The following is a 27,622-nucleotide window of genomic DNA, read 5'->3' on the forward strand; positions in this document are numbered from 1 at the left end:
TCCACACCCAAGGCCTTGGGCAGAGAAGGCTCCTGGCTCAGACTGGCTGTTGAGGAAGCTCCAGCAGAATGAGTCACAGCGAGGACCTTGCTGGCCACCTGCTAGAGCCACAGCCCCTTCGAGGAGCAGGCTGCAGAGCACCGGAGACGAGAGCATCCCAGACGCCATGTCTCCTCCCACCAACCCTCCTCACAGTGTGACCTCTCCGGCTCGCTGGGTGTTCTGTTCTTCCTGAAACTCTGGTAAATCATCGGCTCTGAAGCTAGGATTCAGGGTGCTCTGGGTCACAGGGAGTTGGGACCGTACCTGCAGCACTGGTGTTAAGTTCTGGCTTCTCCGCATCTGCTCCAGCATCCCGCTAGTGCGACTAGGAAGGCAGCAGCAGATGGCCTGAGTGCTGAGGCCTCTGTCACTCAGGCGGCAGACCCAGATAGAGCTCCAAGCTCCTGACTTCAGCCTGGCCCAGCCCCGGTCATCGGAGGATTAAACCAGTGAACAGGATTCATACGTTCTCTTTTTCTCTTCCTCCCTCTCCATCTTCCCCTCACCCTTCTCGTTTCTGTCTTTCCCTGCCTCTCTCTCCTCCCTCGCAGCTTTCTTAGGCAAGAAAAAGTCTTTGCGGGCTGGAACAATGGTTCCATTGGCTCATTCTCAGCCTGCAAATGCCAGCATCCCGTATGGGCGCTGGCTCCTGTCCTGGCTACTCCACTTCCCATCCAGCTTCCTGCTGGTGGCCTAGGAAAGCAGTTGAGGACAGACCAAAGCCTTGGGACCCTGCACCCTTCTGGGAGACCCAGAAGAGGCTCCTGGCTCTTGGCTTTGGATCAGCTCAACTCTGGCAGTTGCAAACATTTGGTGAGTGAACCAGTGGATGAAAGATCTTTGTCTTTCCTGTCTGCAAATCTGCCTTTCCAATGAAAAATAAAATAATAAAATTTCGATTTGTGCCCTTGAGCCATGGGACCCAGGAGACACTTCCTTGGGACTCCTCTGGCTACTTTTCCCAGGAAGTGTCATCTACCAGTCAGGGCTCTCGGCCGTGAGTCAGGAAGTCAGGACTTGCTCCACGTGCCCCGGGCAGCCGAGGGGCTGCAGCAGGTGCCAGCAGCTCTTTGGGACCCCCTGGGATTTGACTACAGTGGTCTCCCAGGTTCTCACCAGGGCCAGCACGAGCAGTTCAGGGCAGCCCAGCCCCCAGGCCCTCCTCAATCCTGCCATCAGTCATTCTGTAGCCGAGCTCTCCCACGTGGCAGCGTGTGACTCAGCCTGAGGAAAGTCACGGCGTGCGACCACCCAGTCTGCCCTCCCAGCAAGGCGCTGAACCCAACCTCAGGAGGGCCTCCAGCCAAGGGCGCCTTGCCTTTCCAAATGAAACTGATGTTTGCATTTCAAAGTTGGAGCCAGGGAACTTTCTTGAAGGTCTTCTATCTGCTGGTTCACTCCCCCAAATGGCCACAACAGCTTGGTCCGGGCCAGCTGAGGCTGGGTCTTGCACAGGATGGGAGCTGCCCAAGTGCGTGGGTCATCCTCGGCTGGCTCTCTGGTGCTGAGCGGGAGCTGGACGGCAGACACAGAGCGGGCAGCACTGGGCCATGGAATGCGGGTGTCCACACCTGCCTGCGTGGGACACACATCCCGCCTCTCCACCTGCTTCCCAGCCCCTTTGCTCCCAGTGTAGACTAAACTGTTGTCACTTGTACTCACTAACGCAGCCAGACATCAGGGCTGGGCCGGGGGAGGGGAGATCCTACACCGAGCTGTGGCTCATTCCTCACCCGTGTGCCAGGCCGGCCATCCCTCCCCCAGTCACAGGTGTGCCCGAGCGACACTGAGGTCACCCTGTGTGGGAGAGCGGTGGGGCTGCCGCCCACTCAGCCTTTTCCCAATCCACCCAGGACACATCTTTGTGGGTCAAGTCATCCCCTCTCTGGGGCACCTGGGGTTCCCAGCCCTTCACCCCTGCTCTGAATCCTCTCTGGGCACCCCCGTGCCTCAGGCCTGGCCTCACCTTGCCAAGGCTTACTAATTCCAGCAGCCTTGGGTGAGGGCAAAGCAAACACACCGCACCGGGTGGTTCACTTGACCACCAGATGGGTTCCAACTGGCATCTTACGCTGTCCTAAAAGTGACCCAGCTCCTTCTGCTCATCCAGTAAAGAAATCCTTTGTATTTTTCGTGTGTGTTTCAGCCCCGCCCTCTGCTTTGTAACCCACATGACAGGTGCCCGTGTTGTAAACAAACTTGGCCTTCCCAAGATGGGGCCCCCTTCCCACCCGGGGTTGTGTGTTCAGCTGCGAGGGTGAGAGAAAGGCCCAGGGATGGGATCGGCCGCTGCCCGCTGTTTGCGTTGGCTTCGGGCCTCTCCTCCTTGCCGGAGCGCGTTGACTCTGTGGCACCGTGAATGGTCCTTTGTGCGCCTTGGTCGTGATGGTGCAGGGCCGGGCGAGGGCAGGGCGGCGAGCGTGGCTCCCACCCGCCCGGCTCACGCACGTGGCTGGGGAGCGCGTGAACAAAGGCGTGCTTGGCCCCGAGGGAGGCTGCGGCGGGGGCCGGGGCCGGAATGTGCGGGCCTCCCGCCGCAGCGCCAGGCTGCTGCCCCCCGGGGGTGGCCCGGTGACCTCTCCGCCGGCGCTTTGGCCTCCGGGTGCCTGCGCTGTCCCAGCCCGGAGGACAGGAGCAGGCGGGCGGCTGGCCCTGGCGCCGGGAGCCCCCCGAGCCGCCGGCTCCCTGGGAGGAGCAAGCATCACACCCCGAGGGGAGAAGCCAGAGGAGCGGGTAGCTCTGCCCTCGCCCACCTCAGCCCCTTCTTCCATAAGCATTCGTGACCTCGTGCTGCCTCCTAGTGGCCAAACTGCTCCTAGCCGGCCAGGTCCGTTCATAAGAGTCATAAGAAAATGTGCAATCATGATGGACACAGCAACGGCTCCAGGCGTGTTCTCCAGGCGGCTTCCGACACCCACTGTGCCCCAAAGAGACCCGTGAGGAGCTCCTCGAGTGAGCATGGAAGTGAGGGCAACGTGAAACCATACACACACACACACACACACACACACACCCTCATAACCATCAGAGAGACCTCGTGCTGTAAGCACTTTTGGCCTTGGTTTAAATAAAGATTAAAGTTAGGTTCAAAGAGGCTTAAGAGACTTGCCCAAGACCCCAAAGCTCATTAGTGGAGAACTGAGTATATTGCAAGTCAGCAAAAATGTTACCCTTGAAACTACAGTTTGCCTGGCCAGGGACACCTCTGGCTACTTCCCTGCTCTAGGGAGCAGAAGCAAGTCCTGAGTGACACGCAAGTGCCCGCGATCGTCCGTCAGTGGAATGATCTGATCTCTTGGTTATGCGGTGCCCTGCCCTGTGCCCACAGTTGCCCTTTGTGCGGCTTCCTGACCCCTCCCACTGCTGCACAGGGGCCACGTCAGTCCCAGAGGCCTCACACGCCTGGGCTGTGTGGAGCAGTCGCCCCGGGGGAGGGTGGAGCAGACACGGCATCGGAGGGCTGGCTTGGGGTTAAATTCCACTTCTGTTCTATTTGCAGGAAGTTAGCTAGGTTCTAGAATGGGGGCAGCCACGTGAGAGCCAGGTGAGAGTCGGGGCTGGCACCGTGGCTCAACAGGCTAACCCTCTGCCAGTATCCCACATGGACACAGGTTGGTACCCTGGCTCCTCCACTTCCCATCCAGCTCCCTGCTTCCAAAAGCCTTGGGACATTCTGGCTCCTGGCTTCAGCTCAGCTTAGCTCAGCTCCAGCCATTGTGGCTATCTGAGGAGTGAACCAATGGACAGAGAATCTGTCTCTCTGTAAATGTGCCTTTCCGATAAATCTTAAAAAAAAAAAAAAAGTGAGAGAAGCACCTGGTCTTAGTCCAGGATGCTCCGCCACAAGGATCTACGCAGCTACACTCTAGCAACAGCCAACCCTCCCATGGTGCTTCCGTATGTATTGCTCAGCGTAGTGTGGTGCCCATGTGGCTGGGGCAGAGGGTCCAGCCAGTAGCTGAGTGGACTTGGAAGCTGGTGAGGTGCTGCCCGAGGTGGCATGGAGGCGCAGCCCTGAAGCAGCAGCGCAGAACAGGGGTGTCATTCCTGAGCTTGAGTTCTCGGCCTTTTCTGCAGGCGAGGACACAGCTGGAACCTTCCTCTCCACTCAGGCCTGCACTGCCTGAGGGAGTGCTCCGTCTGTGCGCTCCGTCGGTGGCTGAGGAGCCCACGACAGGTTAGGGTTGAAGGCGTCAGTGACAGGAGCTGCAGGGAGAACCAGGATAGAAAAGCCTGTGGCCAAGTTGTGCTTCTCCTGGGTCCTGCTCTGAATGTTAAGGTTGTGGCCGTGCTACTTGTGGCTGGAGTCCGGGCTGGAGCTGCTCCACAGCCCAGTGTTCTAGTGCAGAATGACCCACTGTCACACACGGAGCTGTGACAGGCCCCGGGAAGGGGAGGAGGCACCCCTCATGATAAACTCCCGGGCCTGAGTTAGCTTGGAGGTTACTCATTGGTGGTAGCGCCCCACGGGTGGAGGTTGGGGTGGCTCAGAGGTGGCGGAGCTGCTCCATTCCAGGCCTAAGATAGCTCAGACCCACGCCCGCACCGTGGCTGCCCCACCCCTGCCCCGGTTTGAGTCAGCCGCCAGCAAATAGAAAGCATTTCTTAGAACCAGGAGGCCTCTGCAGGGCGAGACCTACCCCAGGCCTCCGATGGAAAGCCTCCAAGCCACCCTGGCACAATTCAGCCATCATCCAACTTTGCCAGCCGAGGTTGAAAGGAGTCATGGTTACTGTGGGGCATCAAGATTGCACAGGCCCATGCCAAGTGTACCCAGGCCAAACAACTGGACCGGGCAATATCCCAGCCCACGGGTCTCACTGTGTTCTCTCTAAATGTCCTTCAGCTCAGTTCATGTGTCCTGCCTGGAATGGGGGGATGACACAAATGAGCTGCCACACCCGCTGCCACTCGAACCAGCTCTGTTTATGGGCACGACCGTCCTTCCCACACCAAGTGCAATGCCAAGGGTTTTTCTCCTCCCACCGTGCAGCCACGGAGTCTCAACTGCCTAGATGTTTTGGGGAGGGGTGGTTTAAACAGCCCGCCCGCAGCTCCGGCTTGCTCTGCTCTTCAAAAGAGCAGAGAGCAGCCCAGCCCGCAGGCGAGGTCAGCTGGCATCCTCGTCCTCTGCCAGCGGAGGGCGCTCTCATGGTCACCATTAGCAAGGGCCAGCCAAGGTCGCGCTTCCATCGCTGGCCTCTCACGGCGGTTCTGGAAATGACCACCTGGTTCTTTTGTGTCAACTTGTTCACCAGTCACTGAGTTCTTACGCACCACTTCTGAATCCAGATACAAGAGATTTTTTTTTTATTATTCTGTTGCAGAGGGGGTTTAGTCATTAAATTGAGTTTAACTTCTGAAAACCTTCCTTTTCCTGGAAAAAGAAAAGAAGTCATTTTGTGTTTGCAAATGAGAAACTAAAGCTTGTGCCAATGCACAGCATTTCTTCAATTATCATCTTGGTTTCCAGCCAACACTTGTCCTCTGAAATCCCCATATTATTTCTTTATGCTAAAAAACCGTTTCCAGTCGGTTGCACAGGGGTGGAACTGCTGACTTGTGGCCACTTGTGAATCCAACGGATGGTTTCATTTCGTCTGCCCCATGCACCCTTCATCCACTCCACCCAAAAGCCAATCATGCGGATATTTCTGCTGCAATGACACACGGGAGGGGGGTCCAGCCCTGACCCAGGTCGTCCTCGGTCTCGCACTGACCTGCCTGTGCTGAGGGGAGCAGTGGGTCATCTCCCCCGTGCCCAGCTTGTGCCCTGATGGGAACAGGAGCTGCCGAGCTCCCGTGAGGGCAGGAGGAACAGCTCATCAGGCTCTAAATGGCTCCAGGGCTATTGGGCACCAAATGCCACATTAGGTCCTTTCCAGTGTGGGGAAAAACCAAACAAAACTCTGACCTGTATACTTGGTGTTTTGACTTGTTTCAGGCAGAGTGACCGAACTGTCCCAAGAAAGTCACTCCCCAGGAACCAGATGCCACAGCCGGCGCTCCCGACTGGCCGGCTGTCTCATTTCAGTGTTCTTGGGACGGGGCCCCACGGCCTGACGCATGCAGCACACGCCCCTGATATCTATGAACTCACTTCAAGGACCCTCAGCCACCAGCAGGCATTTACTTGGCATTTAGGGCTTGGAGGCCCTAGTGATGACACAAAGAAATGACCCAGGACCATCGCGGCTCCGGCTGGGACGGGCAGGTGCAGAGCGAGGCCAGGAACGAGCCTCGACACCGGCCAGCGTCCAGCAGTGCGGTGTAACTGCTCAAGGAGCAAGGCAGGCTGCGAGGGAGCCTGGTGCTTAGGAAACTTAGCACTCTGCCCACCAAGGTCTTGCCTTCAGCAATCAGAAAAGGAAGCCCTCTAGGCACAGTGCTGAGTGGGAAGAGAGCGGGGCACAGGGTTACTGGGATTGACCTCAAGACCTGGCTAGACTGGGCTAAGGTGTGGGCACATGCGTGCCAGTGGGCAAAGTTCCCAGCACACAACTGCCAAGCCCTGAAGAGCCTGATGACTCCAATATCATTACGTAGGCACTTTATCCCAACCTCATGGAGTCCCCCACTGCCACATGGCTTTCCAAAGATGTAAAACGAATTAGTAATTGTGAAAAAGAATGGCATCTGGTGTGTAGCACTTACACAAATAGAAGCTGTTGGTATCTTTATTCTGCCAGCAAAATTCAGCTAAAGCATGCACCTTTAGAGTTCTTATCACAGGTTCAAATCTGGGTCAAGGGCCTAAATAAGGCTTAACTGGGCGTACATAAAGCTACTGGCATCACTTAGGAAACATCAACTCCTTATATTCAGGCTTGAGGATCAGCTGAAAGCAAACTTGGACAACCCCACGTATAACCAGTGACCTCTAGTGGCAGAAGTGCTTATTGCTGACTTACACTGCAAACTAAAAGGCTCTGGGTACAGAAACAATTTCAGGAGCAGGGAAAGCGATTTTGCATGAAGATTGTCCTGGATAGGGGGGAAAAAAAGGTTGTCTGGAAACTGCAGCTAAAAGCAGCCCTATCCATTGGCAGCGTAGGTGTCGTGCCTTTCCAAGCCACTTCCTCCTCTAACAGTCTGTGTTGCTAGTCTTCAGAACCAACGCTCTCCTGAGCTGGCTCTTCAGTACCAGAGGAAGCCCACGGAGTCACACGTGGGGGGGGAGGTGGAGTCTTGAAAACATTTATGATGGGACCACTGATGAGACGTGGCAGGTTACGTCACTGCCTTCAATGGGAGCATTCCCTATTGCAGCACCAGCTGGAGTCCCCAGATCCAGCTTCCTGCGAATGGCCAAGGCAGGCAGTGAAAGCCGGGCCAAGTGTGGGGGCCCCTGCACCCACATGGGAGACCTGAAAGAATCTCCTGGCTCCTGGCTGTGGCCCAGCCCTGGCCTGCCAGGCACGTCCACCTGGGAAGCAAAGCAGTGGATGGGGAGTAATCTCTCTCTCCCTCCCTCTGTACCTCTTTCAAATAACTAAATCAACCTTTAAAAAACCTTTCTTTAAGGATACAGGCCCTGTATTGAACACATTCTGGGGTAACTTGAACAATGAAATAAGAGTAATGGGATCATAAAGCAGTACATTCTTAAAGGGAGATATCAATGAATACAAGTAGAATAAATGCTAGAATTTCCAGATCATTCTCAGTAGTTGGTCCAGGCAAAAACCATCAACAGTTACTGAAATTAGTAGACAAAAGTATAATTTAAAAAACAGTATTTTATTATTTAAAAGCACATAAATTAATAATATGAAAATAACATAAAGATTTGGCCCCAGCACAGTAGCCTAGCAGCTCAAGTCCTCATCTTGCATGTGCCAGGATCCCATATGGGCACCAGTTCTAATCGCGGCAGCCCTGCTTCCCATCTAGCTCCCTGCTTGTGGCCTGGGAAAGCAGTCGAGGACGGCCCAGAGCTTTGGGACCCTGCACCTGCGTGGAAGACGTGGAGGCGGCTCTGGGCTCCTGGCTTTGGATTGGTGCAGCTGCAGCTGTTGTAGCTGCTTGGGGAGTGTATCAATGGATGGAAAATCTTCTTAAATGTGTATCTGACTTTCCAATAAAAATAAATCTCTTAAAAATGATACAAAGTCTCTTCATATGAGATACTTGCTATTTACAAAAGGAAAAATCATAGCATTTTAGTTGAGTGTACTGACAGGCCCTTAACCACAGACTGAAGTTAACGCTGTCAGTTAAGGGAGTAAATCAGTAATACCACGTGCCTGATAACTTGATAATTTGATGCATAAGAATGCAACCTTACTTCCACTGCATTCAGGGGGCAATGGGGACCTCACGCATTGAAATCTAATCCCAAGCAAATCCTGCATAAGCCCAAGTTAAGGGCCATTCTACAGTAATCGCTGGTTTCCATTGGTCAAAGAATGTGAAAGCCATAAAAGCAAAGACAGAATGAGGAACTAACTATCCCAGGTTAAAAAAAAAAAAAAACAAAACTAAAAACCTAACAACTAAAGGCAATATCCAAATCTATACTGAATCACAAGCAAGAACATAGGGGAAGCCTCAGAGGACATTCGGTAACGCTTGAAGGAGACAGATCAGAGTCTGATCTCAGTTAAGATGAATGCATTCCACATCAGAGCACTGGAGCCGGATACTCCCATGATCCCACAGCTTCCTGGCAAGCCACGGTGATGCTTTCAACAGCTGGGACCCTGTCACCCATGGGAGACACCTGGCTTCAGTTCTTAGCTGCTGGCTGTAGCATGGCTCCACTCTGGCCATGGGAGGTGTTGGCCAACAGCAGAGAGCAGCTGTGTCTCTTCATCTGCCTTGCAAACATAAGTGGGAGTGGGCTTTGTGTTGCAGCGGGTTAATCCTCTGCTCGGGATGCATGCATCTTCCACCATCCTTCTGATCCAGTTTTGTGCTGTTGTGCCAGGGACGGCAGTGGATGAGCAACCAAGTACTTGGGTCCCTGCCACCGTGCTGGGGGCCTGGATGGAGCTCCGGGCCCTTGGCTTCAGCTTGGTGCAGCATTGTCTGTGGCAGACATGTGAGGATTTCCAAGCGGATGGAAAGCCTACCTCGCTGCTCTCCTCCTGTCATTCTGCCCTTTGAAGCAAGCAAGCAGGGGAACGAGGGGAGGAAAGGTGGTGTTTTCAATATGTAGGGTCACGTCCTTGTTTTTAGGAATAGATGAGGCACTTAACAGTTATGCATAGACCTCATGACTGTAATCTATTCCAGCAACACGAGAAAAGAGGGATGAACCAAGCGTGCTAACAGTTGAGGAACTTGGTGGAGTATATAGGAATTCTTTGCAGTTTTTGCAAAGTATTAAGTTTCACATTGTTTCAAACTTCAGATGTTTTTATTTTGAACATTGTTTTCTTGCATTATTATCACGAGATGAACAGTTTTCCCTAAACTCGCATCCTCCTTCAATCTCAGAACATGAGCGTACTGGAAACACGGTCTTCTGCAGGTGTAGTTAGTTAAGATGAGGCTTACGGGCAGACCCTGGTGTCATTTTAAGATGCACACAGAGAATAAGACCACATGAAGAAGAGGTGGCTACAAGTCCCAGGCAAGGATTGCCGGGAACCACTGAAAGCTGGAGAGCAGGAAGGGTCTTTCTTGGAGCCTCTGGAGAGAACCTGAGGCCGCTGTAAGCCACTGGTAGTTTACTGCAGTCCTGTGGGAACACCATAGCTGCAGCTTACAATAACAGCCGTCTGACCCACAAGACAGCCTTGCCTGACATCCACGGGCATCCAGCGAAACCAGTAATAACATGAACACTCACTACTAATATTAAATGGGCTACATTTATTACTTCCTCTAAGCCTCCTAACACCTGAATCCAGTGGGCCTAATTAATAACTTCAGAGATACAAAAATGAAAGCTTAAGTACACTTGTGCAAAAGATAAGTACAGGCGTTAGGCATGGAACCCAGGGAGTCCAACTCCTATAAACCATGCGGTGTCTGCTTCAATGTTGCCTGTGTGTTCCCCATCCACGCTCTGCCGCTCTGACAGGCAGGCCTAGTGCTTCCCCGTGCATGCTGCAGGTGCCCTTGTCTTGGCACCTGGGCCCCTTCTTGGCCCTTGTGAAGCATTCCCTCGGCCAATTCACTTTTCTAACCGTCTATAAGAATATCCAGGGCCCTACAGGTCAGAGGCAGACAGATTGTCTATCTGCAGGTTCATTCCCCAGACCTAGCCAGGCGGCAGTTAGCATAGATCTTCACCCTGGCCTTCCACACAGGCGGCAGGGCCCAGGCATCAGGACCAGCTTCTATCGCCCTTCCAGGCGCGTTAGTAGGAAGCTGGATAAGAAGCAGAGTACCTGGGATCAGCACTCTGCTATCAGAGGCCCGAGTTGCAAGCAGTGGCTTAGCTGCTCGTATCACAAGACCAACCCCTGTTTGGGTTTTGAATATTGCTTTTGGCTCCAATTGGACATTAAATATACATTTGTCACAGTTTACTTCTATCTGCTGATAACTCTCATGAGATCATATGCAATTATCATGGACACATGACATTTGCAATTTGACTATTTTTAAGTGAGTTTCAAAGTTCATCTGCTGGCTCAATCGTGTGTGTGTAATGAGGTCAGTCAGGGGCTGGGAGCATGACTTACTGATTTAAACAGGGCTTTATTGTCACTGCTAATCTGTTGCAGCTACTCTTCTGAAACAGAAGTGTTCCAGCAATGTAAGAATTGCTAAGAAATTCTGATTTGGACAAGTTCAAACACACTGGAGGGATGACGGCTCCAGCAAACACTGTGATTTCCCACCGACTCAGGACCCCGTCTGGTGAGAGGCACAGGTCTGGAAACACTCGCCAAGAAGCTGGAGTCAAGGGCCAGGTGGGGGACATCAGTAAACCAAAGGAGCAGGTCTCCCGAAGTCCACGCAGAAGACCGTCCCGGCGAGCCCTGGCTTCCCCAGACCGCAGCACAGGCAGGTGCTGTGAGTACCACAGCAGCCACAGCCCAACCAGAGGGTACTGGCTGTCAGTCAATTGTTGCTGCCCCCATATCATACATTGTCCTTTTCAAAAAGCAGCTGGAAGTCTAGGTTTTTAATGTTACTGTCTCTAATAAAATCTGTTAGCAAGGATCCCACATGGCGGCGTTTTGTATTTCCACCGCCCTGCTTCCCATCCAGCTCCCTGGGAAAGCAGTTGAGGACGGCCCAAAGCCTTGGGACCTGGGACCCTTCACCCACGTGGGAGACCCAGAAGCTGCTCCTGGCTTAGGATCAGCTCTGCCCCAGCCAATAGCACATAGGGAGTGAATCAGTAGACAGATGATCTTTCTCTGTCTTTCCTTCTTTCTGTATATCTGACTTTCCAATAAAAAAAAAAAAATAAATCTTGAAAAAAATTAGCAAGAGGATGCTTTTAAGTTGTATGAAGTTCCAAAAAACATTAGCTGCTGGTTCATTGAAAGAAAACAGGAAGGGCCCGGCATGGTAGCCTAGTGGCTGAAGTCCTCATCTTGCATGTGCCGGGATCCCATATGGGAACCAGCTGCTCCATTTCCAACTCCCTGCTTGTGGCCTGGGAAAGTAGTCAAGGACAGCCCAAAGCCTCAGGACCCTGCACCCACATGGGAGACTCAGAAAAAGTCCCTGGCTCCTGGCTTCAGATCAGCTCAGTTCTGACTATTGTGGCTATTTGGGGACTGAGCCGGCGGATAGAAGATCTTTCTCTCTCACTTTCACTTTGTAAACCTTTCCAATAAAAATGTGTTTTTATAAAATGCAAACAGGAATGACACTGTGTCAACCAAATCCATGGAAGAAGGCAAGATATGACTCAGGGCCCAGTGATTTAGGGGGGAAAACAGGCAGGAAAGGGGACAAGAAAACATGTCATGACACCACAGGGTTGCAAAGAACCTAGAATGTGAAAAATCACTTAGGACAGCATCCAATTTCTCCAATAATCTGCAAATATTGTAGTTACAGTGCAATGTATAGGCCCCTTCTTTGAAGGTCACTACAAAAATACCAGCAAGGGTAAATCTGGACATTGGATAGTATTAAATATTCTGGCTGGTTGAAAAGTTCTTATATTTTGAAGTGGATAGTAAAGGATCAAATGTGTGGGATTCAACGTTATACATACAAGCTGACTGATAACAAATTGGTTATTGGTGGATCAAAATGGGTGCTCTGCTCCATGCTCAAAATTTTCCACAAGCTTGAAAATAGGTAATACGCAAATATCCAAACATGGTGTACTTCTTAAAGATGTTTCTTCAAGTAAAGCAACACAAGGTTAACCTGTTGAAAAGAACCCCAAAATGCCAGCCACCACCACAATGAAAACCTCAGCTGCACGTCTGTGTCACCTGCTGCTGAAAGCGTTTGTGCTCCACGTGCAAGTCCACCCTGCTCCGACTCCTGTCCCTGAACCATCTGCAGCTACACAGCTCCTCCCTCCAAGACAGCACAACACAGGTACACCGGGTTACCGAGCCCTTCTTTGATGCTCGTCTTTCTTCAGTGCCTGCCTTGCACCAGAGAAATGTTTTACAACTACTTACACGTCAGCAGTATACAGAAAAACGCTGAATTATTCTTTCAAGTTAGCCTGTTACTAATACATGCTAGCCATGTTAGTTTTCATAAAACAACTGATTTCAGTAACATACCAGGTGTTTATATCCACGAGTCTTGCTTGCTCCAGTGGGGCTCTGTGCCATCTATCCTACCAGCCCCACTGCCTGCCAGTGATGACATGGGGAAGCCGTCCTGGGCATCTTCTTCAGGAGCTGTTAACTTTTTAAAAACATCCTTAGTGGCAGTAAACTTCTTTTTGTGTGTTTTGGCTTTTTTGGGAACAGCAGCAAATCATTTGGAGCCAAGTCTAGTAGACAAGGTAAGTAATGAAGAGTGGGTAAAGAAAATTCAACGGAAACTTAATTACTTCTAATTATTTTTACTTTGAAGATCTCAAAACTCATTTCTAGTATATTGGAAAAAACACCTTTCAATCTCACCTGAAAAAGCCGTTACAAAAAGCATACGAAGGGGCTGGAGAGCAGGCCTAACAGACTAACCCTCCTCCTGTGGTGACACCATCAGGTCCCGACTGTTCCACCTACAACCCACCTCACTGTTCAGCACCTGGGGAAGCAGTGGAGCATGGCTCCGGTCTTTGGACCTGTATACCCCCGTGGGAGACCTGGAGGAGCTCCTGGCTTCACCTTGGCTGCTACAACCATCCAGGGAGCCAACCGATGGATGGAAGACTTCTTTAACTCTGCCTTTTAAATCAATAAATCTTCACACATGGAATGAAAAGCATTCTGAAATTCATGCATATAAGAAATCTTTCAGTTCATGTAAAATTATGGAACTAGGAAATAAACTAAATAGATTTCAAAAATCTAACTTTCTGAAGTTTTGAACTGTGTGTTCACAGTATACCAAAATTCCTTATTCCCTTCTTCCTAGTTTCTCTTTATCAGATTCAGGGACCTAACTTTATTAACTCAGTCTTCCCAAGCCTGCATCAAAAACACCATCACTCAGGGCAAGTATGTGGAGCACAAGTTAGGCCATGCCCTGGGACAGTTACATCCTTTACTGGTTTGCCAGCTCAAGTTCTGGCTACTCCCCTGGAGATGCAGTTCCCTACTCATGCGCTGGGAAAGCAGGGTGCAGAGTACCGACTGCCCAAGTACTCCAACCCCTACCAGCACACAGGCAGGCTGGGCGTACTTGCAGGCTCCTGCTCTTAGCCTAGCCTACGAGGGTCACTTCAGGGAATCAATCTACAAATACAGGATCAACCTAACCCTTGCTGATTCTGAGCCTTTCAACTAAGAAATCCTATCATTCAATGTCTTAAAACAGAAAAACTTATAAGCTGAAAACTGAGTCCTGTTTATGGTCATGTTTAAAAGTTTGCTTCTTCAGGGAGCTTCCCTTGGAAATGGTTAAAATTGACTTGAAATTCCCTTCGGCTCCCAATTCAAGTAAAAATTAAGTTCTGAGTTTAGTGTTGCAGCATTTAACATTACACTGTTGGGTCACTGCCATTTGCTGCATCCAGATAGCTCAATACAGAGAAAAACTGCGCTTTAATAACCTCAAGCTATCCCTAATGGAAAACAGAAAAGTTTGTCATAAATCAGTACAGCCATTTTACTGGTAAACTTGCTTTTTAATAATTTATTTAAATAAGATATTTGAAGCAGTTTAGAAAAACAAGATTTGTATTTATTTCCTTGTAAAAATCTTTACACATGCAGACAAACCAGTGTTAAGAAAGTATTCACCATCATTTAAACAAATAACCACTTAAATAGAACAGTGTCTGCAATTTTATCTGTATAAAAATAAGATACATTTTTTTACAGAATTCACCCTCCAGTTCTTGTAGCAATAAACAATACAGAACTATAATAAAGTACAATTGAACCTGACCATGGTTTTCAATTTAGATACTGCTAGGGCATTTAATGTGCAAAAAAAAAAAAAAAAAAAAAGGATTAACATAGTTCTTTTCAAAAGAAAATGTCCTCCGTGTTTCTAGACCTAGACAGCTTTTTTTTTTCTTTTTTAAAAAAATCAAATCCTAATTGGTTTGCCTTTACTGACGCATCCACTCATCGCACTGCAGACAGCCCAGCCAGGAAGGCTGCGGGCTCGAGGGCGGGCGTCGAGGACGGGCGTCGGCGCCTGTGCCTGCCTGTCCCCAGAGCTGCGGGCGCCAGGGCGGTGTCAGCGCCTGTGCCTGCCGTGTCCTGAGCGGCTGCTCCCGTGGTGCTTGCCTTTGTGAGGCCGCTCAAAGGAGCGCGACCTCTCACGCCTGTCCCTATGGTGTCCCCTTTCATGCCTGTGCTTCTTGGCAGCATCGGAGTGATCCCGAGACTTGCTCTGAGATCGAGAGCGGGATTTTTTCCTCTTATGACCATGTCTATTTGAACTTTTTAGATCATCTCTGGCATGCTTGGCCTTAAGGTGAGGAGAACCATGATTATGATGTCTTCGAGGGCTTTCACTGTGACTGCGGGACCTGCTTCTTGATCTCGAGCTGTATGTTCCAGATCGACTCCGCCTATTGTTATAACTTAGATAATAAAAATTGCAGGTTTAGATTCAGTCTCTACGGCAACATATAGAGGGTTGCTTCTAAGAGGTTCCAAACAAAACTACCAGCTCCATCAATCACAAGCCAAAGTACTTTTTCTAAACCTTCCCTCCCTTGACTTGTCCCGCCCAGTCCTATATACAAATCATACACATTTTCTGAGCTTTTTCACTCACTTGCTCAAACAAAAAAAACTGCAGAGTCGCAAGGACCTAGCCATGCCAGTTATGAGCACTAACTAGCATGCAGTAAACTTGATTACTAGTTATTTATAGTATCAACTTATCCAAAATTCAATAGAGAAGCAACATTTTTGTAACAAAAGCAAGATATTACATACTTTCCTAGGGGACAAGAGCATAAAATGCCATGAACATGCATCACATCTGTCCCACACCCCAAAGCACCTTGGGTTCACTGCTCACGGTTTACCTCAGCTTAGTCCAATCCCAGACTCACTAGGACGCGCCCGATGCAACCGTGAGAAACAAGCTCCTCTTACTTACTGTCTCCGTGGAGTGTGCGATCTAGACCTTGATCGAGTTCTTGACCTTGATCGACTTGCACTTCTGCTATTTCTACTTCTCTTGCTTTCTTTTCTTACACTTCACAAGGAGAAATTGACCGCATTTAGTTACATACTTGCATGTCACAAAGCAGCCCCAAGGTCCCCCAGGACACTGGTGCCCCCACACTCACCCATTGGAAGGGCTCTTGCAGGCCTGCTGCCTGTCCTCAGGTTCCTTCTTCACTGTCTTCACATTAACAGAGACTGGGGACTTTTCTTCGGTTTTTATTTCTCTCGGTGATGCTTCAAGGACAGTGACAATGGCATGGTTACTACGACAGTTCTGAGCCTACCGCCCGGTCCTATGCTTCAGCGCACCCGCCCTCAGGTGTCGCTGAGCTTCATGTGGCCACATCAAAGCAACCACCTGCTAAACGCTGAAGCTTCCTAATGACACTTCCACTGCCAGGTCACTTCACCTCTATTAACTTACATGGTTTGGAAGCTGGAGAAAATCCACCAAGGGTTGAAAGGGCAGGAGTTCCATCAGGATTTAACCCTTTGGCTTTCAATTTGGCTTCTTGTAAGGCTACTTTTCTTTTTTCTACTTCTTTTTCCAGCAATTCATAGTTTGGCTGTAGGAGGAAAACAGATTTAGTATTTTCCTTCTGCAGTAATTTAGATTCTTGGTGACAAGACATCTGCACAAGCCAGAGTAGTGAAACAAACCTTTTTCCTGGTGTAAAGCCGAAGTGTTTCTATGCAGATTTCCTGGATCTCCTCCTCCGTAGTGCCAAAAAGAAGAAACCAATGGGGACGGGTTGGCAGTGGAATCTACACCGTGAAAACACAAAGGTGCTGGCTTAGGTTTCCACTGCTAACACCCACGCTGCAGCCCACAGCCGTGTCCCCTCCCCTACCTGCAGGGCTCTAGCTGCAAGGTAGATGCACGCGCATGCGATAGTCTCGGGTTGGAACCGAACAAACACATTGGTGCGAAGACTGTCATTCATGTAATTCCTAAAAAATATTTTAACCATAAGCTTTTCATGTAAACAAGTCAAGTCTTCTAAACTTGATATATAATTGGAGACTCAATCTACTTTATTCTTTTTTCTTCTCTTACATTCACATTCATTCTAGCATGTAACAATAAACTTTAAGAAATCAAAATAAGAATAACACTTATTCAATCTCCCCAAATATGAGCAACCGTTTCAAATAATGCCGTAACTTCCCAAATAGAACTTACCCCCGGTTTTTCAACACATGTATTTCTGTAAAATCAACTAGTTTCATAACTGATAAACCACCCAACAGTTCTTCAAGCCATTACTTACTGACCATCTCTCCTTTATCCACAACAAAAAGCAGTGTCAACCAAAAATACTGTGAGGCATTTTCAATAGTAAGCACCAACAAAATCATATTAAGAAAACTAAGCTAAGTCAGAAAACCCAGGTAGGGAAGTGAAGAGCATAAATATATATAATGGTCTCATTTACATACCTTGTGACTAAGTTAGAGCAGCACACTACTTCAATGAATACACTGGTAGACTTGTGTTAATGACCTCCCCACAATAATCCAAGACTTTAAAGAAAGCTTACAAATTGCTGACATTTAAGCTAAAATTAAACGGATTACTTAAAAATCCTTACCCCATAAAAGCTTCTAAAATGTGCTTTATAGAAAACATTTAAAATGTCATGCATTTTTATAAAAGCAGTGAGACTTTTCCAATAATACTATTATATTATTAACTGAGTCCAAAAGCATGGCAGTAATAGTAATAATAAAATGCTACCTTGCTTGAAAAATCCAGAACACAGTTTTACACACATCAGCAGTTCTATGAAATAGTAACCGTGGCTAAGCCACAAGCTCTTCTACTTTAAGTGATTGTAAATTGTCTATTAAAAATGAAGTATTTACTTCTAATATTACCAGCTATAAATTAACCCAATATAGGAACTGGTGCCCATTGTAAATTACTGGTTGTAGCCTCCTTTTGTAGAATTCATGCTACACATACCATAAACACAAATTTAGTCAAATGTCTAACTTAGAAAACCATGTTAATTCATAATGGCTGGACAACAACTCTATCAAAAATGAACTACTCATTTTGATAGTTACAGGTATACATTGAATACATAAGGCACGTTGAATAGTTACTTCTAGAAGCAAATATACAAATCCTTTTGACACCCCGACAGAACTAGAAGATGCTGCCAGATGGATATGGACCACTTCAGTGAATCTCGGATGAGAGCTTGCACTGGATTGGCTGGAGAGCAGGGCAGCCAATCAGGCCATCCTGAGGTCATGGGCTGAAGTGCAGAGGGCAGAGGTCTATGACTTACCATCATGGACTACCCTTTAATTAAAGAGTAGAAAAAAGAACAAAGTTAAATTGAGTTCTCCATTAAAAATAATTAATCAAGCCAAGAAAACAGGAAGCAGAAATAAGCATTATTTACCTTTTAGTTTAAAAACAAAAAAAACAAAAGCCCCAAAACAAACTATCTCATTATTTTGGAAAGGGAAAATGAAACTTACTTTATTTCTGCTTCTGTTTTCCTGGCTAGGAAAGAAATGTAAAAAGCAACTTACCAGGCAGTCTGAACCAGGGTTTGATTACGTTCACATTCTAAGACTTGTAAATACATAACAATGATCTGAAGAACAAGGGAGAAAGAACTCAATTTAGCGTTATTTCTTTCCAGTGTACAGAATTCATTGAACAATATCACTGGAAATATTACATTCGAATTCTATAAACTGAATTATTTAAAACTCACCTGAGACTAAGCCTAAGTTAATGTCACTGAATTTTTTTATAAGATCTATGTCCAAAATTATACCCATTACCCAACTCACAGAACTGAATCATTAATATGCCATACAGCACTGTGTCCATCACCTCACCTCAATTTCCAAGGTGTGCCTCACGTGCCCCTAGACAAGGACTGGCTCTGGACAGTTACCACAGCCACGAGACACTGTAATCCCCAACTGTATCACATTAACGGAACCTCAGCATTTTCCCAGCAAAGTTCATCACACAAGTTTGATACAACTGCACGTAAACAGCTTTGTCTCACTTCACGTTAGGTGTTTCTAGACCAACAGGAGCACCTCTGTTGCCCTCTTTTAGCTTTAGAAAAATGAAAACTGAGTAGGGGACACCTGCCGAGGCAAATGACAAAGGGCAAAGCAACTTTCTACGCCAGAGCCCTAACCCAAACACCCAACTCAGAACCACTGGTCTTTTACTTACAGTGATTAATAGTTACAACTACTGAGCAGTCACCAAGCCTTGCACATCTGACTCTGTGACAGAACTTGCCAGGTACTGTGTTGTACAGCAAGACTCTTTATTCCTCAGGTATTTTATCATCTCCATTTTCTAGGTGCAAAAACTTGGACTTAACCATATTAGAAATTATCTACAGTTTTATAATTAAAAGTGAGGCTTTCAACTTTTATCTTTGACTCCAATATTAACTGACAAATCTCCAAAGAAGGCTTTTTAAAACTCATAAATACTCCAATATAAACAAATTCTATTCTAACACGAAATATAAATGTCTTTATTCTACAACTCACCTTATGAGGATGCTTGACATGAACACAAAATCCCAACTCCTTTAGCACCCTCCTCTCTGCCTTGATAACTTGATTTTTGGTGTTAATGTAGTTCTGATCAAGGATCAGGGGGCTTGGAGTCCTATAGTTTGTAAGAAATAAAATCAAAACTGTTTTGCACATCCAAAAAATTTTATTTGTGGCAGCTCCATTTTCCCTTCCAACCAACTATTGGCAACAGAAACCAGCTTTTTAAACTCCTGCAAACAAGTTAAAGCATTAATCTTGTGCTGTCCAAGTTATGCTAATTAAATTACACCTAGGCGAAGCTCCTGGAAAAAGGAAACTAGCTCAACGGTCACACTCACAAAGTAAGTTCACTCAGGGGATATAAGACTCATCTGTCTTTGCCTCTCCCTTTCTGATGCATATCAGATAAATAAAACTCTAAAAAAATCACTCAAATGCTCGTTTAGTCTTAACTTTATCATTTTGGAAATATACACATATATATGTATTTACCTACTTTATCACAAATCAAGTCTCCAGAGGCTTCCAATGATTAAAAAAAAAAAATCAGGTGCTCCTTATAACATGTGCAGTACTATGGAAAGTTCTCCTATGATTCTAACGTTCTATAGTTACCTACTTGATAGCTAATACATTTAGGGGATAAATTAGCTAGTTCAGATTCCCCACTAAATCTGTTTGAACAAACTTCTAAGAATCTGTCCCCCAGTTTTAAAACGAAAAACTGAAACTAAGGATTTACCTTAATTATAACAAAAGAAAATAAATTAAATCCACATTCAAAACTATATAGTGTAGATCTCAAGTGTGGTCAGTAGCAGACATGAGGCACTTCGGCACAACGTAAGACAGTGACAGAGAGAGCCAGAAGGCCGCGCTCAAGGTCTCTGTCAGACTAAATTGTGATCATCTCAAAGGGCTCTATGACACCAACGTCTGCACGCACGTTTGTGGCTCCATGTTTCGAAAACGGCACACTCAAGTAATGCAATAACTCAAGCACTCTTTTTTTTAATATGGGGGGCGCTACTATACATTCTTACAGTTCAAAGCAGATTTTATTGAGTTTTTAATTAAAAGATGTCAAGAAACTGATTTTTCACTTTCTTTAGAAAGAATTTTATAATGCGTACCCATGTCATCTGGTAAACAAGATGCCCACTTCTATTAAGGCACTGATTATATGGCTAGGTATGTATGTGGGGTTCACATTTTCCCCAATTCATTCTCAGTGACAAGTTTCACTCTGGATGAAAGACACCATATCTTAAAGACAGCCATTCTGAAATATTCACACCAGTGCATACCAGATCCAGAAAAATCATCTATTCTCAGAAAAATTACATAATGTTGAATGTGAGAAAAGTATCTGAACCGTGCTCAGGCATCAGTGGGGCAGCACGTTTAACATGATGGGAGCCATCAGTTTCCTTCCTCTGTCCCATTTAAAACAAAAATTGGAATGCTAACTAATTGCTAATTTTGTACATTTACCAAATACCACCAGCACAGAAGTTGGCCGATCTTACAGAACAGCAAAACAGCTATTACTCAGTTCAATCCTATCACATCTGCCAAAGGTGCCGAGGTTAGCACTTAGGGTGACAGGTGGCCTACTAAGGCAATGAAGCCTTCATCAAGAGAGTAATTATAAATGCTCTTTGAAAAAAAAAAAAAAAGCAACTTCATACTTAACATCTACACACACACATATTTATATAAAAGGAAATATATTCCAAGGAATTTAAGTTTCACACACTTTTTCTGGTCTAAATTGTCAGAGGGCGTCTGGAAAGTCAAATCCCAACTTAGACTCTGAAGAACGGTTGGTTATTTGATGACTCCCCTCCCCACTGGCATTAAGGGATAAAGAGCTCTAGTGTTCCAACTACACAGCACTGAAACTCCTCTGCTACAATCCAGACAGTAAAACACATCACTGCAATTCATTCCTAGGAAAGCAAAGCCGTCTCGCGTTCTACCCGTTATGTTGATCAGGAATCTTACTAAGAACACCTGCCTTTCAGTTACCTTTAATAGTTAATTATAAGAACAAACGCATTTTATTGCTAAGTCCTTCACAATGTGTATGTAATCACGGCAACTATCTGCCCCAAACTTGGCCACAACCATTCAACAATTCTACTAAAGCAAGTTATTCCCCATATTCTGCCATAATCCATTTTTTGTATGCGAATTCCCATATCATCAAGATAAATTAAGGAAACAGGCATTATTTATTGTAATTCAATATATGTCCAAGTTGTTAAGTCCTGTTATCTGCAGTTTTCACAGTTAAAACATTACAGATACAGAATGGGATATCTCATTTTCTCCAGAATGGCTTCTACCACAAATGACCGAGGAAGTCTTGGCTAACGTGTAATTTGTAACAGCCTCTGAGATCAGTTATTTTGTATCAGCAATGGAAAAGTAAATGTAACACACATCAGCAGAAAGTTACAGGGAAGGAAATTAAGCAAGTGTCTTTATGTAACAAGCTGCAGCAGTGTAACATGTTATTACTGGCAACACTCAGATCAAAAGTGAATTAAGCTTGCAAAATGTAATGTTCTTCACAAATTTCCCTTGTCAAGGAAAAGTTCCAAGCCAACCAGAGAAATTATCAAAATTCAACTAGAGATATTTCATCTACTCATAGAAACTGAAAAATCTGTTCATATACTAACTCATGAATTTGAACAACCTCCACTCTAAATTTCCTGATGAAATTTCAAGTTTCAGAAAATGCTATTGGGGTAGCTGCTTCTCCTTAACAAGATTAACTACCCAAACAAAAGCACAGGGCTAAGGCTCAAAGTCTCCAGCACTTGCAGTTATCAAGATTCTATTGAAAGCAGAACACATACAATAGTTAATTTCAGGCCTAACTAATTCAGAGTTGGGGCAGCCTTTCTTTAGCTGACTTAAGACCAGCTGTGGAGTACAACACACAACTGGTGAAGTTCTTTCAAGAAATGGAAACTTCAGACTGCTTCAACTTCTGCCATTACATATACAATCAAAATATCATAAACTCACACTCAATGAGTGGAGTGATTAAGCCTGTCTTTTAAAAACACTAGATAATGATTCCCTTCAAACTAGAGGGTTGGGGGGAACCCTATACTTCACAATCAATAGGATGCACATCAAAAGCAAATCATTTAAAAATGAACTGAAATGACTTGGGGAAAAAAAATCAACTTTCCCTTTAAATTCAGCCATTAGCCCTGAACTTGTAATTATTATTAAAGCATAAAAAATTCAAAGGGGAGGCCTGAGTCAATATTCTTTTTTAAAGTTCCCCTGGTGATTCTACTGTGTAACTTGGACTGAAAAGCAGCCATCTAAAGGTTACATGAACATCTCCTACCATCAAGGTCCCATTACAGTAGAAGCTGCACATAAACTAGATTAAACAAGATTACAATTGACATGCTTTACCTAAGGTGTGATACTGATAGTACTCGTGCCAAGATTAAAGAAAAAAAAAAAATCACTAAGCTACAGCTCTAATAACTTGGACAGCAAAGACAAAAGCTTGTAACAGGAAACAGGAGTTGTTCTAAATGGTTCACCAGTGGCCAACCTGTTAGTCCCCGATTCCAGTGACCTATTCTCAGAGCACTGGCTTCTCCTTGGGGATTTTCGATACTTCACTCACTGTTGCCATGACGACAGCTTCATCTCTATGTACCACTCCACATCACCCAGGCTTTGGTAAATGTAGCTGGTCGCTGTATAGTCGGTTGCAAGGGAAAAAAGAGTTGAAGTTAATAACATATACAAGTTATGTGTCTGAGTAAACTTGTAATATGCATAGAAACTTTTACATCCTGCTTTTTAAAAAGCTTCCATGCAATTAATTCCTTTAAATTTCATGCTATAATCAGACTTCTAAGATTGAAGCAAAATCAATTTCTTGGTAATAATGACAAAAACCCAGTTACATAAGAACAATCAATTGGGTGGGGATTACTTTAATTCCAGGATTTTTTAGTTACAAAGAACTACTCTGACATCAAGGAACCTATCAAGAAAATTTCGAAGTAGATCATCAGATGCAGCTGTCTCCTACTTGGTTCACTGGATCACAGACTAGCTCAAAGTTGCCTCAGAGATTACTGCCAGGAAACAAACCACTTCCCTTAAGGAAACAATCCTTTGACTAACAAGGCTTGTGCCAGTTTTAACGTTTAAATACATTGAGGAAGTGAGCCAGATATCTAAACACAAATTTAAGCTCGGATCACACTAAGCTATAATCTTCCATTACCTACAGATTTCTCACCAAGGCACTACAACTATTTTAAAGTAAAATTAATGACTGTCTCTGGACAAACAAGATTGAAGAGGATAAGAAAGCTACGTATCTGGGTAGAACAACTTAACTAGATTTACTATTGCTCGTGTCAGTACCAGCCACAGACTCAGCCCCAAGGACTGCTTCAACAGCACGCTGACTTGACACTAACCAACATCCAACCTCCCTAACCACTAACTTCCACGCAAACTCAATCCAAGTGTGTCCACTACCACACACTCCCTAAAAAGTGAACACAACTAACTACACTAGAAGCCGTCCGTCATTCCAGGCAATTCTGCGACGACGTGTGGTACTGTTTCCATGAACACACAGGCTCACATACATGTGTCACAATGCCACAACACCCAGATACTGTTTCAGTGCCGGCAGTTCCCTTTTGAGGCCTTTTAACAGGCCTTATCTGAACGCAACCCAATCTCATTGGAATAATTTTCTAACCCGCTCACTGAGACTGTGTCTAACCAAAAACAAAATACCTTGTTTAATCCCTTTGACTTCAAACTTCAAACTTTATCATCCTGCAGTCCTTTCAGATCCGGTTTTATTCGATTTATCGTGGTTCAATGTTGAGAAGTATTCTAACAAAAGCCAACCTCAATTGATAAAGAATTAACTGGGACTCGGAGCAGAAAAACAACCTACACAGAACCGTGCCACGGCGTTGCCTTGAACCACGCGGTCTCACTTCCAGCCTTGTCTTCCAGGGGTGGTGGTTGGGGAGGGGGGAGTGACTTACAGAATACACTCACACTTGAGCCCAACGTACTCCCTTTCTTGTTTAATCTTAAACCACGGGACTGGCTTCACAGCACAGCTAGGATTGTCCACAAATGATACTGCCTCTACAAACTTCAGATAGCTGGTTAATTGGTTTTTTTCAAAGTTAAGTATCCGTATTCCTATGTGAACTTTAACACCTACGTTAAAGTCGCTTTTCTGTGCAGTGACTTGAAAAGAAAGGAGTGTGCACTGGATGATTGGCGCAGAGCACAGCAGCAGTAGGAGGTACTAAGTTCAGTAACGCCAATCTTACCTTTTTCCTCTTAACTGCCGGAGGTGGTGGAATACATTAATCACATCCCTTATCCGTCTAGGTGCTTCTTCGATTTTAGATGCAAGATTAATACAAGCCATGGCAACAATCTGAAAAAAAAACAAAACCCACAAGAGGGCAAAAACGGCGGTCAGGCCACGCAATCGTTCCTTCCCGTCAGCGCGGTGGGGGTGGGGGCGGGAGGTTCTTCTCAGCGTCTAACTTGCTCCTTAATGAAGAAACCTTGGAACATGAACGGGGTCCCCCTCTGGCTAAATAAAGCCCAGGCTCGGGGTGTACCCGCCATCCTGGAGTGGGATAAAATGAGCCTTTCCAGTTTAGGATCCAGAGTCGAGTACTCGGTCTTCACCCTAATTCGTGGCTAAGAGGACACGTGGGGGCTCAGGATCCATTTTCTAGTTCCTCCTACACCGCTGGCGGGGTTCCCACTTCCCGGAGAGTGCGAACTGGGTACGAAGGTCGCCACCGAACCACTCCCTTTCTGGAAAGGCTGGGCTGCCGGACACTGAGCCGCCCTCCCCCTCGCCCCGTCCCGTCCCCGTTTCCGGGCGGAGAAGAAAGCCCTCGGCACCCGCCGCCGCCCGCCTCCCATCTGCTCACCTCGAAACTGTGTTTGACAAAGGACTTGGAGTAGAAGAAACGATGAAACAGCACCTGCCCCGTCGCCATCGCCACCTGCAGACGAGACAAGAAGGGGAGCGCAGGGGTCAGGCGGGCCCGCACCAGGCGCCGCCGCCATTTTGTGCCGCCGCCGCTCGCCTCCCTTCCCCCGCCCGCCGCCCGGTGCTCCCGCCGCCCCCGCAGGCCCGGTGCTCCGCCGGCCGGCCGCGGGGAGCCGGGCAGGACAGGCCGCGGAGCCGGGGAGGGCCGCGGGGAGCCGGGGGCCACCGACCTGCGGCAGCCGCAGGAGGATGCCGGCGGCCTGGATGAGCTCGCAGCCCAGGATGCGCAAGTCCGTCTCGCTGGGCAGGTCGAGCCCGTCCTGCATCGACGGGGTGGGCGACAGCCTCTCCTCCGGGATCAGCGAGTGGTCGATGGTGAGCGAAACTTCCGAGTAGAGGCGGTCGCCGATCAGGATGCCGCCCGTCGTGGTCGTCGTCGTGGTCGCGGTCCCGGAGCTGGAGCCGCCGGCGCTGGGCACGGCCGAGGCGGCGGCGGCGGCGGCGGCGGCGGCCGCGGTCGAGGTCGGGTGAGGCCCGGACGCCATAGTCTTCGCGAGCCGCACGCACGCCCAACGCAGCCGGAACCCGGAGCGAAACTAACCAGCGTCCTCGGCGCGCCGGGAGACTCCCGTGACCGCCGGCTTCGGGGCCGCCTCACGCAGCGAGCGCTTCCGCCCTGACGTCACCGCGCCCGGCCGGCGCCCGCCAACGAGTCCCTCAGGCCGCGCCTCCCGCGCGGGGCGAGCGGCGTTGGCCGCGGGGTCGGCGGGCCTGCTCGGCTCGGGGTCGGTGGGTCCCGCCCGGCCCCTGCGACCCCGCCGCCCGCCGCCCGGCCGCGCCCTGCGCCCTCAGGCGCCTCCCTCGCGGAGACGCCGGCGCCGTCGGCCGAGGGCCCCGCGCCGCGCTAACGGCGAGTCGGGGCCCGTCGGCCGTGGCCTCGCGCTCCCGCCCTCCGCGCCGCGGGCCGAGTGCCAGGCGGGCGTCGGGCCCACCTTGGCGGACCCCGGCGGGGCTGCGGGGAGCCAGACGGAGAGGGCGACTTGGGTGGTTCTCCGGATGAGTTTATGAGGTACAGGGGCCCCTAAGAGGGCTGCCTGTCAGCTCAGTCTTTTCTAGAAAACCAGCCAAGGAGCCACCCGGTTCCCGGTGGGGCGCGGCGACGAGGACGACCGGCTTCCAGTAACCTGGAAAATCCCTCGTTTCCGAAAATAGTTGCAGGGTTTGTTGGGCGAGGACTTTACCAAAGTTAATCAGATTATGTCCCGGGGACTGTTGAGTTTTTGCTCTCGGAAGTGGTATTAGCCTGCGAATAACCAAAGTTTCTTCGAATTTGAAGTAAATAACCATTATAAAGGAATACATCTTGGCTTACTGCAGTCCTCTTTTTCTCTTAATACCTTTCTTGTTTTGTTTCGCTTTGGTTTTGTTTTGTTTGTTCAGCTTAGACAAATAGGGGCATGGATCTCTAACCCTAACCCATGAAATCAAAACACACCATCATTGTTTGAGAAAGCCTTCTGGGCCTGATGCGGTGGCTCAGTGGCTAAATCTTGTTCACACCAGGATCCCATATGGGCGCCAGTTTGTGTCCCACCTGATCCGCTTCCCATCCAGCTCCCTGCTTGTGGCTTGGGAAAGCAGGGGAGGATAGCCTGGAGTCTCCTGGCTTGTAGTGGGCTCAGCTCCAGCAGTTGAAACCACTTGGGGAGTGATTCAGTGGTGGTGTGGGGGGGGGGGGCATTTTTGTATCTCTCCTCTATAAATATGCCTTTCCAAGAAAAACAATAAATAAATCTTAAATTTGTCCATCTTTGTTTAAAAAGCCTTAGGCCATTTGCATGCGCCTGCCCACTGGGGTTTCCTGGTGAGCTCCTGGACTTGTCTGAGCTTCATTCCAGGAGCGATTTGAAACTATGTCTCCTTGGTTTCCCCAGGAACTAGCTGATGATCTGCCACTTTGCTACTTTTGATAATCCCCGCGGAATTTTAAAATATTCATGTGGGGGAAACTGGGTGAATGACACACAAGAACTGTTTTTGCAACATTGTATTTTTTAAGATAAAAAGTATAAGCTGATTCTGCTTCATTGAAACATTGGATTTCAATGAAAGTACAACCTACATTTAAGTTGTTTTTGTTTTTTAAGAGACAGTTACAGAGAGGGCGATTTTTCATTTGCTGGTTCACTCCCCAGAGGGCCTGAGTAGCTTGGACTGGGCCAGAATGGAGCCAGGAGTTTTTCCAAATTGCCGTGCAGATGGAGGAGCCCAAGGACTTGATCCACTTCCTGCTGGA

At 47.7% G+C, this 27,622-nt stretch overlaps 1 protein-coding gene across 5 annotated transcripts; it reads right to left on the bottom strand.

The window, feature by feature from the left end:
* Window positions 1–5,322: 5,322 nt before the first annotated feature.
* CCNL1 (cyclin L1) lies at window positions 5,323–25,993 on the bottom strand. 5 transcript variants are annotated; one of them, XR_005883298.1, is made up of 12 exons: window positions 25,557–25,942; window positions 25,265–25,339; window positions 24,644–24,753; window positions 19,272–19,392; window positions 18,276–18,340; window positions 16,580–16,679; window positions 16,389–16,493; window positions 16,153–16,294; window positions 15,851–15,962; window positions 15,658–15,756; window positions 12,705–12,919; window positions 5,323–5,419 (listed from the first exon to the last, which is right to left on the bottom strand). XR_005883298.1 is itself a non-coding variant. In XM_040974854.1 (12 exons), exons 1-11 carry the CDS (start codon window positions 25,869–25,871, stop codon window positions 14,782–14,784), a joined length of 1,593 nt encoding a protein of 530 aa, XP_040830788.1. In that variant the 5' UTR covers window positions 25,872–25,993; the 3' UTR covers window positions 13,788–14,705; window positions 14,770–14,781. The 5 variants fall into 5 exon arrangements, 3 of the variants coding, with proteins under 3 accessions (XP_040830789.1, XP_040830788.1, XP_040830790.1); XM_040974854.1 differs by lacking the exons at window positions 5,323–5,419; window positions 12,705–12,919 and adding exons at window positions 13,788–14,705; window positions 14,770–15,130 and having other exon boundaries at window positions 25,557–25,993; XM_040974855.1 differs by lacking the exon at window positions 5,323–5,419 and having other exon boundaries at window positions 11,763–12,919.
* Between the last annotated feature and the right edge of the window lie 1,629 nt (window positions 25,994–27,622).

This window comes from Ochotona curzoniae, unplaced genomic scaffold (genome assembly GCF_017591425.1).
Source record: "Ochotona curzoniae isolate NIBS_2020 unplaced genomic scaffold, NIBS_Ocur_1.0 contig_2599, whole genome shotgun sequence".
In the NCBI taxonomy this organism is placed as follows: domain Eukaryota; kingdom Metazoa; phylum Chordata; class Mammalia; order Lagomorpha; family Ochotonidae; genus Ochotona; species Ochotona curzoniae.